The sequence below is a fragment of the Tachypleus tridentatus genome, chromosome 13, assembly GCF_004210375.1.
Source record: "Tachypleus tridentatus isolate NWPU-2018 chromosome 13, ASM421037v1, whole genome shotgun sequence".
Classification (NCBI taxonomy): domain Eukaryota; kingdom Metazoa; phylum Arthropoda; class Merostomata; order Xiphosura; family Limulidae; genus Tachypleus; species Tachypleus tridentatus.
The window spans coordinates 172,583,800-172,599,367 of record NC_134837.1 but is presented as its reverse complement, the minus strand read 5'-3'; the positions used below and the strand labels follow the sequence as shown (position 1 = coordinate 172,599,367).

At 35.8% G+C, this 15,568-nt stretch overlaps 1 protein-coding gene across 5 annotated transcripts in view; it reads right to left on the bottom strand.

Moving 5' to 3' along the window:
* LOC143236906 (TNF receptor-associated factor 4-like) overlaps positions 1–15,568 on the bottom strand; it is a 79,135-nt gene that overhangs the window by 3,685 nt on the left and 59,882 nt on the right. For 4 of the 5 annotated variants that reach the window (XM_076475576.1, XM_076475579.1, XM_076475577.1 and 1 more), the window contains 4 exons: positions 9,533–9,584; positions 8,124–8,228; positions 3,592–3,753; positions 1,505–1,666 (listed from right to left, as the gene is read on the bottom strand). In XM_076475576.1, coding sequence (XP_076331691.1) covers positions 1,505–1,666; positions 3,592–3,753; positions 8,124–8,228; positions 9,533–9,584 — 481 coding nt within the window. Of the gene's footprint in view, positions 1–1,504; positions 1,667–3,591; positions 3,754–8,123; positions 8,229–9,532; positions 9,585–10,441; positions 11,174–15,568 lie in introns of those variants that run through there. The other variant, XM_076475578.1, reaches the window with a different exon arrangement.

The following is a 15,568-nucleotide window of genomic DNA, read 5'->3' as shown; positions in this document are numbered from 1 at the left end:
TACCTACCCTTCAAACTCCTGTTTAACTTTATTGTTTGTCCTCTCTCATAAAGAGAACTGTTCAATCATACCAAGTCACCTCAGTGAAATCCAATTTTATCAACACTTGCTGAATAACTACCTTTTATCACAAAATTATGCAAGTCTTTCCTGGGTAAGTTTACGTGTGACATATTCATTCTTAACATCCAGGAAGGCTTCTTCCCCTATCAATCCTTCATAACTAGTTGGGGTATTTGATTCCACTATGCTCTCGATATGAATGTCTCACTTCTTGGTGAAATAACAACCACCATTCCTGTTTCCTTTAGACATCTAACCTCTAGTGTATTTATTACTTGCCTAATAGTGCACTGAGATTTTCTAGTTATAGACTGTGAAGGTATTTGAAGCTAGCGTAATCTCACATCCATGTCTTCATATTATACGAGTTCACAGTTTCTTAATTTTAATTTTCCACATATCATGAGGCAGAGAAGTTTCCTACAGTAAGCAGATCTTCTAACTTTCCTCTTGTTTAAACTTTATAAGTGTGCATACCCATGATAAAGAAACCTGTTAAGTTGATTTACTTCTAGCTACCTTATTTTTATTCTCATTTCATTCTATGAAGTCACACCTGTTCTGTCCATGATAAACAGTTGTAATGTTGAACGTTGTGCAAAAATGTCAAAATTCAGTGTCCTTCCTGGTAAGCCAGATGATGTCTCGAGGTTATAGTCTACCCTGTTTTTGAATGAGAGTTACCAGCACGTGAGTAGCTTTAGTCGCTATGAGTAAATTCGACATTTCTTGACGTAAGAAACATGTAACTTTGTAATATCGATCCTTGATCATGTTCGACATTATTTGTTACATAATGTACTTGAAACTGCTGTATTGTGAATACTTGTAACTTTCTTCTGGTTGAAATCAGTGTACCTGAATGCCATAGCTGTATTGATTCATTAATTAATGAATAGCATTATTAGTACTATAACGTGACTTGTTTACTTTCAATGTGTATTATTGTTGTTGCTCTCTTATATATTTACTCTGACAAACATTTTTAATTCCTAAAAGGTGACTGCAATTCATCTATGTCCCTCCACAATCAGTTATCATTCCAGAAACGTCTTCACATTTCAGCGCCATCTAACTGATACATATATAACTAAAATATAATTATAAATACAGGAATCTTCACGGTTTCACTTTCAACACAAAATGCTCCTGTGATCTATTATATTTACAAATTCTGTATTTGAACAAAAAAGTTCTACAGCTTTTCAAAGATGTATACGGGTTCTACCACCTTATTACAGATCACTTATTGTAGCTGTGATAGCCTTCCTATGATTCATGATGGAATGGCATGCATCAACTTGTATTTGACTTTACCTGTTTAATATTATTTTTACTTTAAAACAATTATGTAAGATTTTTGCATGTGATTAATTCATAGTGAATTGATGCAAGAGTTTGTGTACGTGTTAGATCACACAAAACAATATGAGGTTCTAACCTGAAGGGTATCATACACAAATTCCTTCTGACAGTACCGACAGGGCACCAGCCTCTTGGAGCATTCGTTCATCCGATGGTTGGTCACAAACCTGCGTTGAATTTTCATTCCGCACTTATTCTCACAAAAAACTGGCTCGTGCTGGCAGCTGCCTACGTGACCCTAGAGGATTGTTGTAAAATGGGTTTAAAAAATCAATTCACATTTAGTTAAATTAAGATTTACAAACGGTTTCTGTTACCATTCTATTAAATAACCTCAGCCTTTTGTTTCTACTAATGGTTAGTATTGTAAGGTACGTTTTGCATCAAGTAAGATAGGTGGGTAAAATTTCTTACTAAGTGGAAACGATTGCTTTACGTACACAAACATATACATACATATATATATATATATATATACATTATTTTTCGTTGCAGGTTTTACTTTTTTGCAACAAAATGGAGAATCTCTTTTAAAATATATCACAGGCAAATGGCATATGAATTTTCAGCGAATTTAACGATAACATGAGAAATAACACTTCAACCAGAACAGGTCGTATCGTGGCAAAAACTGATAAAATAAGACATCGTTCGTTAACAGAATTTTTTTACTTTTTGGCTCATTCTTATTAAATCAAAACTAAATGGCAATTTTTCAATGGGGTCTTTAACTTCTAACAGTTTGTGCATATAGATTTCCGTATTTTTATTGTTACAATTTGAGTACTTTAGTTTCAGACTTAATATAACACATTGCTGTTGATACGATTAATGTTATTACAACTGCTATTTTTTCTATACAGTATCCCATGCATTCTGCCTCCTGAAGAGGCACAGTGATTATAATGCTAAAATTGAGGATTTGATATCCACAGTGGGCAAAGCGTAAGCAGCCTATTGCATAGATTTGCACTTAAATACAAACAAATCTTATCTGTTTTACCCTTGTGCTCGAGTTGAAGCTTGTTCTTAGGAAATATATTATTGTTTGTTACTTTCCTTGTTCTACTGTTCATAAATTTCACAGAACTTGGAACGCATAATGCACTAACCAAATCTATTTCATTTATTCACTTCATTTTGAAATGAACTGATTTGAATTGACTGGTCATTGGCTTATAATTTATTTATTTAGTTCTTGTTGACGGACATGTGAATCATTCAGTGTCACAGAATAAACGAAACTTTGTTAACAAACTACTTTATAACAACTGTACTAGTTCATAAACCTACCACGTGTCGTAAGAGAAATGATTAATGTTTCAATTAACCCTAACCAAGGCATCATTAATTTCGCCATACGTAACAAACTTGTCAGCAAAACTTCGTGTTACAGCTATCTTCAAAGCAAGTAAGCATTAGACGAGGTTCGATCAGATATGTACTAACAAACAACCTTTATCTCCATGTTGGATTGTTGGTAGACTCTCTCTTTCGCATCAATAACAAATAATAAGTTATTTTACTATTTTATTGGATACCCACCAGCCATCCTACATCAAAATGTTGATCGATGACACTCGTTACTTACAAAAATAAAACTAACAAAAAAAAAAACATTCACTCGCAGCATCAATACACGTTTAAACACTGTAATCCTAAATCAAAAAAATATTACCGTTATCTATTTCTACCAAGAGTACTGTTGAGGAAGCCAGTACAGTGCTTTTCTTAGATTTCGGAAGTTTTGTTATAATATTACTTAAACAATATTTTGCTTTCTTAAAATATTACAGAGAATCCATCTACAGGTGGTTTTGTTTGTTTCTGAATTTTGCGAAAAGCTACATCAGGTTATCTGTGTACAACTGTCCCTTATTTTGAATTGAGACTAAAGGCACCGAAGTCAACAGCACTCACCACCAACTCTTGTTCAGTTCTTGTCTGATCGAATAGAAGAATTTGAACATTACTTTTATATTGCACCGTTAATTGGCCAAACTGAGAAACAATATAATGTTAAAAAAAAGAATAAATTAGAATTTTATGTAACTTCGAAATACGAAGGTGCAAAATCTAATTATGCCATCTATGGTTTTTGTGCTGGCAGACTGCGTATTAATAAAACAATTGTTTCTAAACTTGCTTTTGGCACTAACTTACTTCCAACATTTCTCCGTTGAATTCCCTGTTACAAAATTCGCACCTGGTCCTTCGCATAGGGCATGTGTAAAATAAGTGGTCTTCCATGAGAACCCTGGGAATCATGGCAGCGCACCGATTGGAGCAAGGGACAGCGTCATACTTGCACGTGTTCAAGTGACCCTATATAAAAGAAACAAAATTGGAAAATCGCCATACAAGTAAAATATGCGTACACGACAGAGACACAAACTGAAAAGTACATTTATAAAAGCAAAAATGTTTAGTCTTGATTTTTTAAAGTGGTATAGATAACGAAATTTTCTATACCATGTGCAACCAAATTAAACTTAAGAAACAGTTCATTATATCACTCTACGATTCTTTAGGAGTACACCTATCGAGGCGCTAGAATATCATCATTTTATTTTCACTAATATCACATAACTTGATGTATTTTATTAAACAACTGAACTAAAGAAACGCCATTTACAGTAATGTAGTATAAATAATAATAACCTCACAACTGATTATAACACTTTCGTATAAAATCAGACCTTTGTTATAAACCCAACCTAATACAAATTAGTCAGAAGCGTCGCTAGGCGCTGAAACTCAAGGCGTTCTTGAAAATTCAGTATATAAAACCATGATTGATATTGTATTGAAAAGCCGAAAATTCCCACGAATTTGGGATCGAACTCCAAATCTTTCAAACATCTAGTGACGCCTCTGAATTAGTTAACTGAAATAATCTATTTTCTGTGGTTTTTCATGATATATTAATTTTACTTTTAATAAGATAATACTTCTCCAAAATTGAATTGCTATGTATGTTTTATACATAAACCAAAGTAAAGAACAAACCATATAGCACAAAGTAATAATGATGAAAATACATTTGTGTCTAAACTATAACTAGTACAAAAAATTGGACCCTTTATGCTACTTCAAGCAAAAAAGTTTATGTTGCCTTAAGACGCCCCAAACATACTGGACTTCTTTCAACCAAAAATCAACAAGGCTAAAATGGTTTAGTTCATTTATCGATCTGCTACTGGTACAGACACCAGCAGAATCCAAATTGAAAATCAAACTTGTATTATACATTCAAGTTTCTCTACTCACTGTAGAATTGTTATGAAACTACTTTTGTTTGTTATGAATTTCGCACAAAGCTACACGAGGGCTATCTTCGTTAGTCATCCATAATTTGGCAGTGTAAGACTAGAGGGAATGCAGTTAGTCATCACCACCCACCGCCAACTCTTGGGCTACTCTTTTACCAATAAATAATGGGATTGACGGTCACTTCATAACGTTCCCATGGCTGAAAGGGTGAGCATGTTTGGTGTGACGGAAATTCGAGCCCGCAGCCCTCAGATTACGAGTCAAGCTCCCTAATCACCTGGTCATGCCAAGCCAACTATACAAGTGGAAGAGAAAAACTAACAAGAATTCCTAACCTTTAAGCATGTATTGCCACTCCAGCTATGTCGGGATACAGACATTTCTTAGAGCTTGACTTAGCCACTAGGAATTCAAAATTCTGTTGACAAGAGAAGATTCCACAGAAATTAAATTCGGAGTAGGGACAATACAACCTCTCTAGAGCTCCTTCTCGTTACTTAATCTCATAATTCACTTAATATGAGAATGTTTAATAGTCCACTGCTTTCTTTCAGTATCCAGTTTTATTAGTTTGCCAAAACTAGACTCTTAACATACGGATCTTTAAACTGGTCTCCACACACTAAAACTTGTTTTCACGTAACTTGGGTCACATTCCTATACAACAATTTTACAATACAAACACAACAGTATTATGCACCGCTCTGAGGATATTTCAAGGACTTTCGTTTATCTTGCATGTTATAATTGCACTAAACAAATACCAATTGTAATTTAGTCTAAACACGTTTTTCAATACGTGTGCTCTTAACTGTTAGCCTCCATGATGCAAACGTGGACAGCTTCTTTGTACATAACTTGGTCAGCCGCTAAAAATAAGTTAATCTAATTTATAAATGTATACCTAAAGTTTTTGTTCACGTTGCACAGACTGATATACTGTAACTATTAAACCTTTGATAAATGGCTGTACTTCATGTGTTTATATCTGATGAGTTTTACAAACTACCAAAAACTGATATTGGTAAACAATTTTATTTATTTAATCTATGATTTTCTTTCAGACATGTACAATCCACAAGGATTAGTATTAAAGTTTGACACAATAACCTTATTCAATATTAACTCTACTTACAGAACGCTTGTAGGGCCGGCATGGCCAGGTGGGTTAAGTCGTTCGACAGGTAATCTGAGGGTCGCGGGTTAGAATCCCCATCGCACCAAACATGCTCGCCCTTTCAGCCGTGGGGGCGTTATAATGTGACGGTCAATCCCACTATTCGTTGGTAAAAGTGTAGCTCAAGAGTTGGCGGTGGGTGGTGATGACTAGCTGCCTTCCCTCTAGTCTTATACTGCTAAATTAGGGATGGTTAGCTCAGATAGCCGTCGAGTAGCTTTAAGCCAAATTCAAAAACAAACAGACAGACAAAGTTTTATAACTGAACCTAAGTTTTTAGATACAAGTAAATTCGTTTATTAGCAACAACTGGAAGCAAAAAAAAAAAGAAAGAAACCATGAGCGTGCCTTGATTAGCTTGACTGAATCTCGAGTTATGTACATAACTGTATCGCTGGTGAAGTAATAGTCAGCCAAAACTGGGTCAGGCAGTCAGGTCTGTTTCCAGATCTTTCTAACCACTTCGCTTTCAAAGGCTTTTGACATTTTTCTATGCTTACCTTTGTCAGGAGATATGCATGCGGAAGTAGCAGTCCAGGTTTCCATTAAATAATAATTTTAAATATGGGGTAGATACCCAACTACGATGAAAGAATGACACATAAATGCAATTATAATCTTTTGGAAAAAGGATCCAACAAATCAACTAAACTACTAATGCTTAACTCCTAGTTCTCGGCTTGCTGAATTCCATACAAGTATAAATGTCAAAATTCCATGAATACCAGGACGAAAGTTTCCATTCAAAAATGAAATGAGGTCTATGTGATTTCTGAACGCTTTCAACATTTAAATTTGACCTTTTAGGAAGTTGAAAAGCACAACAGAATCTTATAATGCTGTAAAATGAACTGTTTTAGATACACAAGCTAAATAAAACAACTTATGCTGCGTTTTAATATCATTATAATGGTTTATATTATTTGCTAGGTTCTTTTAGATTACACGGTAAAAATAATGATAAAGTTTTATTTCTTCAACTACAAATTGCATGATTAGTATAACCAACGTTCACCGATAGGTCTAACTTCACAAATAAATTATAGAAATCCACCTAACTACTAGTTTTGCATCTTTATTTCTTCTTCGAGACACATACTGAATACTTTACAGTACTGAACTAGATAGGTGAGTGACTAAATCATGCTCTGGTTACTCATCACCTAACAGAATCGCTAACTTCATAATGCATTAAATACCTCGGCTAGCTCTATCTTATATAACTCAAAATTTGAAGAAAGTTACAGACGTCAAAGCTACGTTCATCACATTATGTTAAAATGTTCTTCCAGCTAAACAACAATACAAAATTTTATGAACGTCTAGATTACAAAAACAAAGGCCATAATAATATGCAAGTTTACCACATAAAACATTCAAAGTTGATAAGTGTGACCGCTTTCACATGCAGTCAAAATTTCTGATTTAGAGATTAAATTGAAATGGTAGGTTATAATTATGACGCAGTGGAGTAGAAAAGTATTTAACAATGGAGGAAGAGAACAAGAGCGACAACTGGTGAGAAGCAAGAAACGTTATAAAGGTTACAAATTTATTATTATTCTGGAGGCACCACGCGGTTGTACATTATTTCTCTCTCCGTTTTTCTGAAAATGAAAAAAAAGGGCTATTCAAAAATATTTGTGATGAAAATATATGTTTTCCCCCTCTCAAAGATTTTTTTGGGGTCCATGATCATCGACCACCTTGTTTTAACTGCAATGTGAAAGAGTGAAAAGACAAAATTATGCCAGAAAAATTGTGAAAATGAAATATTATACGTTTAGGATTCTGAATATAATATGTCTAATGTCACAGCATATAAGGGTTGTTAAAGATATCCAACATCTATATCGTACAATGTTTAACAGTTCTGTGTTCTCCTATATACAATAAGCATTACTAAGGAATCACTAATATATCTTACTTTTACACTTCTGAATTCAACAAAGTATTTTAATATCTCAATATATCATGGAAAACATAACGGAGTATTTATTACTTTTATATTTATGTTTCTGCATTTTACGAAATCCAGTAAACATTTAAACTGTAATAAAATATGTGCCAAGTGTCCATTCTAAAATATACATTATATCTAACGTTAGGACTGTACAAGGAAAGAATAATGCTACACGTATAAAATATTACGATGTTATTATTATATTCCAAACATTTCTCGCAAATTAAAAATATTCCTCAACTTGAATCTGGCCCAATTTAAATGTGTTATCCAAAGGCTTACCTGTAATTTCCTAAGTTCGTCCGTCCACTTACAGCCTTCCTTGTAATGTATACAGTAAACAAGAGAGCTCATCACTGTGGCCTCGCTTTCTGGATCGGGATACACCTGAGACACGAATATAATACAAAATAACACCGTGTCTTAAACTACAACACATAATAACATGTCCCGATCGCAATACACGAATAGAATACAATATAACACCGTGTCTTAAACTACAACACATAGTACCACGTAAAGATAGGGATGATAAATTTTATCAAATAAGTGTTTCGGGAAGCATTTCCAGAAACGAACTTAATTCACTTATATACATATATTATTACATTCTTTACTGAACACTTAACGAATTCACGGTTAAGTTATTTAAGCTATCAGTATTCATTAGCACTAAATAAACCGAGGTCATGCGGAAATACCTGATTTATCGTCAGGTCCCGCACCTTTGACGAAATGTTAAAAGTTATTTCGTATATTCATAGGCAAAAGCAAAGGCAGAATACTGCGAAACATTAACACTCCTACGAAAAGTGGGGCCTAATAGGCCCCAGAGCAACTTGAAAGGTTATTAACGTTAGGCTAATAATTTTGTATTTAAATGAAATTGCCATATCAATTGATTTAATGAAATGAAATTAGTATTAATTAGTCCTTACGAATGATTACAGGACGACATGGTTGGTATTAAATGATTTTACGTACGACTGCTGTTGTTATTCACGGAACACTAACCAATCCGCACTGCCTGTTGCAGATCACTAAACGAATGATGTGATAAAATAGGTAACACTTTCTGTGTTATAACTCAGTGGTTCCCAACCAGGGGTGCGAGATAACATTTGTTTTGGCCACCTTCACCTTTATTCTTAAATAAATAATTACTGTGAGGGGTGCGAGAACATATTAAAATTTTTTAGGGGTGCGGGACATAAAAGGGGTTGGGAACCACTGTTATAACTGGAGGAAGTCTAGAGACACTACGAGATACAAACAATAACAAATTGACTCTAACAGAGAAGTTGGTTTGTTTGTTTGTTTTTAAATTTCGCGCAAAGCTACACGAAGGCTATCTGCGCGAGCCATCCTTAATTTAGCAGTATAAGACTAGAGAGAAGGCAACTAGTCATAACCACCCACCGCCAACTCTTGGGCTACTCTTTTGCCAACAAATAGTGGGATTGACCGTCCCATTATAACGCCCCGACGGCTGAAAGAGCGAGCATGTTTGGTGGGACGGTAAATATGAAAATGAACTACATAAACAAAAAAACAACAAATGTAACACTAAAGATGAGCAGCTGCTCGTGAGAAATTCTGTTGCCCTGAATTTGCTAGTTAATTAATGCCTCCAGTCTCTGGGCTTCTTTTTGTTTATTACGTTATCTTATCAAACAAAGTGTAAGCCATACCTTTGCGTAATCCAATGGTAAGTTATCTTCCGGGCAGGTGAAAACACCGTCACTATAAGAAAGTAAAAACATCTTTGTCATCACCTAACATCTGATCATGAGTCAACTATATAATTTTAATCCCAATTCGTAACTTCTCAATATGCTTTACATAATTCAAAATACGAGAAATGTCCTACATTAGTTTAAAAATTCACAATTATCATCAGTAGTAAAGAACATCATATCGAGAGAGATTTCTGGAAAATATTTTGTAACTCTTTTTTAATAGCTGTTGTCACAGTTAATATTATAAAGTAGCCCTTGTTTTAGTGTCTGTACTGTCTATACTGCATTCTTATTTGGTTTGACATACTAGAATTATGATAAAATATGAAGCAGTGATTATAAAAAAAATCCATTAACAATTTTTCAAATTTTCCTAAGTTTGATTGAACATATGAAACACATCTTTCAAAGAAAACAAAATCTTTTTTAATTATTGGGATTTGAAACACATACATTTATAACATATGTAAACAAAATACAGTGTAAATAAAATGTACCTTCCTGTTTTTTAGTCAAACCTGATTGATCATGGAATATGCATAATATTACTTTTATATTTATAGTTATTTCTAGGCAATGCTAAATTTCTATCGGATCTCAGATCATCAACTTGTTTTAAATTATTGAAAATATAAGGATGGAAACACTATAACTTTTTATAAATTACTTCGTTTAACTTATCCTACAAAGTTCGTATCCCCCCCCACAACTTCCTCGTTGGAAAATTAAGCACTGTTGCTAAACGTAACCTCTAATAGAATCCTCCTACTGCCAACTGTGTCCTTAAAGAGATATTCTAGCTAATCAAATTTCGATTTTACTCGCTACTAGAAGTCCATGAGTAGAGAATAAAGAATATACCTGGGAAAAGTTCGTTTTTTCAAGTCCTGGTTTTTATCCATAACACATACAAAATCTCTGATGCTTCTTAAAACCGTCTGCAGGTTTATCTCACCTTGGACTGAGATTAGTGCATGCTATAGTCATTGATATGCTTGCATCCAGGTAAGTCTGGGCTCGTTCGCTGACAAGTCCGGGCATGAGTAGGCGGCGGCATGTCTCCCACGTGGTGCCTGTACTGAGGTAATAACGCATGCGTCTAGAAAAACCCCTAGCGTCATTTCCAGCGTGCGAACGAAGAGAACACATAATTCTCCTTTCTTCCCATACTACCATGATACGAAAATCTTTCAAGACCCGGGCACTAGTCAGGTAAAGTTTTCGGCGCCCGATCACTGAAAGTAGGTTTTCTCGACGTACCTCCACATCTAATTCTAGACATTGGAGTTTTAGGTCTCCTACCACCCTGACAGACCGTAGCTCCTACGAATGCTGTTTTGAGAAGAACTCCACGAACGCCAAAATCTCTAACTGAATTTCAGCCTGCTAGTCACATCAAAAGCGAGGCTAAAATCTTCTGAATCCACTGTAAACTTTCGGCCATCTTATACCGAAATAACTCTCACGACTGTTTGTTTGTTTGTCGTTGTTAAGAGAGCACAACTGCTACCGCAGAAAACTAATCCATAGCTACTGAAACAGGTTCACCTTTAACCTCGGTCACTAATACAAACTGGAGTTTTGACGGCAAACATGAAGGACAACCACATAAAACTAGTACATTTTCTTAACTGTATACAAATATATTTTAAATGTTTGATATGTCACTATCCCATTTTTATGCAATATTGTTTTCTCTATTTTCGATCAATCTTTATTAATTTTTGCAATCTATATGTATTCATTTCTAGACAAAAACAACGATAAAAACTTGTATATAAAAATCAACATTATTTTTCATCGACAAAAAACTTCTATTCACACTCATATTATGGGTAATGTTCTTTTTACCATTGTGTGTGTACGTGTGTTTGTGTAACTATATGTAACATAGGAAATAAACTAATAAATACACATGCACATAAATATATTCTCTAAACATATTTTCCAATAGAAATGTCAACATCTCTTTTATATATGCCTCAGAAATACCACACAGTAAAAGAAACAAAAAAAGTGAGGTAACAACCGTAACATTCTATCTTCGAAGGTTAAAAATAGTGCCATCTATTGAAACTTCGAGACATATTTTGCAGGTTTGTGTGTTTTCTTAGAGCAAAGTTACATCAGGCTATCTGCTGAGCCCGCCGAGGGGAATCGAAACCCTGATTTTAGCGTTGTAAATCCGGAGACATACCGCTGTACTAGCGGGGGGCTATATAGTTTTGCACTTTTCCATAAAATTGCAGGTCTATTTTTACGACTTTCCTTATGTATATATGTACAAATATTATACACATGAATGCATAAAATACTAGAATGTTATCACTTAAATTTTGCTGAGGCGATGATGAAATGGGAAATCCCAATAAAAACAAATCAGAAGCGAAACAACACTGATTTCAAGCATGACGTCATTCCTCTTTCACAGCGAGAGTTCTTTATTCAAAGGCACATGTTACCGGAACAAAATAGTTCTTGTTTGAGTTAACCCAACGGATGGCAATGGCGTTCTTTCTACCATTAGCTAAAATACACGTGTACTGTGTAAACGGGTTACATAACAGCGTTATCAAATGTTTATTTTCTGACATTTGCAAAAAGTTACTATACGGCCATCAGCATTAGCTCTCTCCAATCCTGAACTGGAAGGCTAGAAGGATTTTGTTTTGTTTTGAATAACGCGCAAAGCTACACGAGGGCTATCTGTGGTAGCAGCTTCTAATTTAGCATTGAAAGACTAGAGAGAAGGCACCTAGTAATAACCACCCACCACTAAATCTTAAGCTACTTGTTTACCAATATATAGTGGGATTGAACGTCATGTAATAACGCCTCCAGGCATGTTTGGTGGGACGAAGATTCAAACCCGCACCCTAGAAGGGAGACAACTGGTCAACTGTCACTCTGCTATTGTCTGACCTGAAAGACTGTCACTCTTATAAAACCCTCGCAGCTTCAAACTGTTGAGTGCGATACCGTTAATATATATTATATATACATACTGTAATACGACACGAACCCGCAAATTCATAATCTGACATGCAAACCATCTGCGCTAGCCACCCATAATTTAGCAGTGTAAGACCAGAGGTGAGGCAACTAGTCATCACCACCCACCGCCAACCTTTGGGTTACTCTTTTACCAACGAATAGTGGGATTGACCGTCATATTATAACACCCCCACGCTGAAAGAGCGAACATGTTTGGTGTGACGGGGATTCGAATCTACGACCCTCGGATTACGAGCTGAGCGCCCTAACCACTGTTCATGCCGGGTCACTTTCAACAGGGCCGATCTTAGGAGAAGGTGACCCGGGATGGCCAAGCGTGTTAAGGCGTGCGACTCGTAATCTGAGGGTCGCGGGTTTGCATCCCGGTCGCGCCAAACATGCTCGCTCTTTCAGCCGTCGGGGCGTTATAATGTGACGGTCAATCCCACTATTCGTTGGTAAAAGAGTAGCCCAAGAGTTGGCGGTGGGTGGTGATGACTACCTGTCTTCCCTCTAGTGTTACACTGCTAAATTAGGGACGGCTAGCACAGATAGCCCTCGAGTAGCTTTGTGCGAAATTCCAAAACAAACAAACAAACTTAGGAGAAGGCCACTGAGGCAAACGTTTCAGGCTTCGCTCCTCTGTAGCCGAGTCCATTGTATACTTCTAGTATCCAAACTGAAGAATCTAATTTTGAGTGCTCACCTTAGGCTTTCTGAGATTGGCCCTGTTTTTCGGAAATGTTTTATGTTTATGCTCATGGTACACAAATATTAGTTTAGCTGTTGTTGTTGTTTATGAATTAACCAAAGAGCTACGCAATGGGCTATCTGTGCTCTGTCCACCACTGGTATCGAAACCCGGTTTTTAGGGTTGTAAGTCCGCAGATATGCCGCTGTGTTTGTTTGTTTTCTGTTTGTTTTCAATGATAACAGTTAACGAGCTCTAACTATGAATCTAGGGCTTTTGCTGCCAAAAAACAAAAGCGCTATGCATTTTGATACTATCAATGTGCTGTAAGAGTGGCCGTCAAATCCAAATATCCAGTCACGTTGGCAGTGAGTACTGTTGACTAGCTGCCCTATATAGCTCTACGCAAAAATTCTAAAAGCTAACAAACAATACAATTCTTCAGTAACGGAGTAGGTGTTATACACCTTGCATTTCATTGAATTTGGCTGTTTCACTGGCTTTGTAACATAAACCTACATATTCACAAATTGCGACTTAAAAGTTTAAACTTGCCAAGAATTAAAATAACTTTAATAACATGTATAAAACAAGTCTGGCAAAGTCTGAAACATCACCATAAATGAAAGATACAGTCTCAGCAAATGTAAATTCAAGTACAGTAGTTGATTGTATAAACAGCAAACAGAGAAGGTAATGTGATAAACTGAACTAATGGTAATGTAAGCTGTACAACTCAAAATCAGACTAAGCGGTGCAGCACAGATAGCTGTCGTGTAGCTTTGCGCGAAATTCATAAACAAACAAACAAACGAAGCCGTGTAGCAAACTACACAGACAATGCGATACAGAAAGTTACACCAGTCAAACAGAAGCGGTTCAGCAATCTAGACAGACAATGCGATACAGAAAGTTACACCAGTCAAACAGAGGCAGTGCAGCAATCTACACAGACAATACGATACATAAAGTTATACGAGTCAAACAGGCGGTTCAGCAATTTTCACAGACAATGCGATACAAAAAGTTACACCAGTCAAACAGAAGCGGTAACAGAAATTGCAACAGCCAGATAAATCTGTATGATAACTTACACCAATCAGAGAAAGAGATGAGAAAAATTGCAATTTTTAATGTTATAAGCCTTCAAATATACTGCTGAGTCACCGGGGAGTATCTTTACTTAAACTAAGTTAGATTAAAATCGTGGTTGGTATCATATTTGAACTCAAAACATGTATCCGTATTTTGTGTATGCATGTGTGAACTTAATAAACATTCGTATTAAATCTGCTGTTTGTAACTTCAGTTATTCTTAATAGAAAGAACAGAACAGCTGCAAGTATGTTTTTGTTTTTGAATTTCGCGCAAAGCTACTCGAGGGCTATCTGCGCTAGCCGTCCCTATTTTTGAATGTAAGACTAGAGGGAAGGCAGCTAGTCATCACTACCCACCGCCAACTCTTGGGCTACTCTTTTACCAACGAATAGTGGGATTGACCGTCACATTATAACGCCCCCACGGCTGGGAGGGCGAGCATGTTTGGTGCAACCGGGATTCGAACCCGCGACCCTTGGATTACGAGTCGAACGCCTTAACACGCTTGGCCATGCCGGGCCCAGCTGCAAGTAACAAAAAACCAGGTTGGCTCACAAAGGGTATAAGAGATAAAATTAAAGGAAAGCATCATAAATTTAAGAAATTTAAATTGATTGGTATTATAGAATATTAAGAAAGTTGGTCAAACACGAAATTACGACATCCAAAAGTATGTATGAAAAGCATAATGCTGAAAACATAAAAAATTAACAGTAAAGAATTTTTTAAGTACATTAAGTATAAACAAAATGTTAGGATGGGGATGGGATCCTTGAGAGATGAAAAAGAAAGACTTGTATCTGATGATGATGAAATTGCTACATTATTAAATTCTGAGAAGTCTTCATTTTTTTGCTAATGGAGACTTAAGCAGCATTCCTTATCTTGAACAATTGATAGGTGAAAACAAAGTTGAACAAGACAATTGCATAAATCCTGAGATTCTTCAAGTAAAATGGGGAAGTTTAAAAAAAATGATGAGGATCATGGGCCAAATAATATTTCTCCAAGGGTTTAAAGGAAGTAAAGGATTGGATACGTGAGCCACTTGCCACAATTTTTTGTAAGTCCTTGAATAGTGGACAAATACCAACAGATCGGAAATTAGCTAATGTCACTCCTATTTTTAAGGGAGGTAATAGAAGTTGTACCAGTAATTATAGAACCATTAGTTGTACATCAGTTGTGGGAAAAGTTTGCAAAGT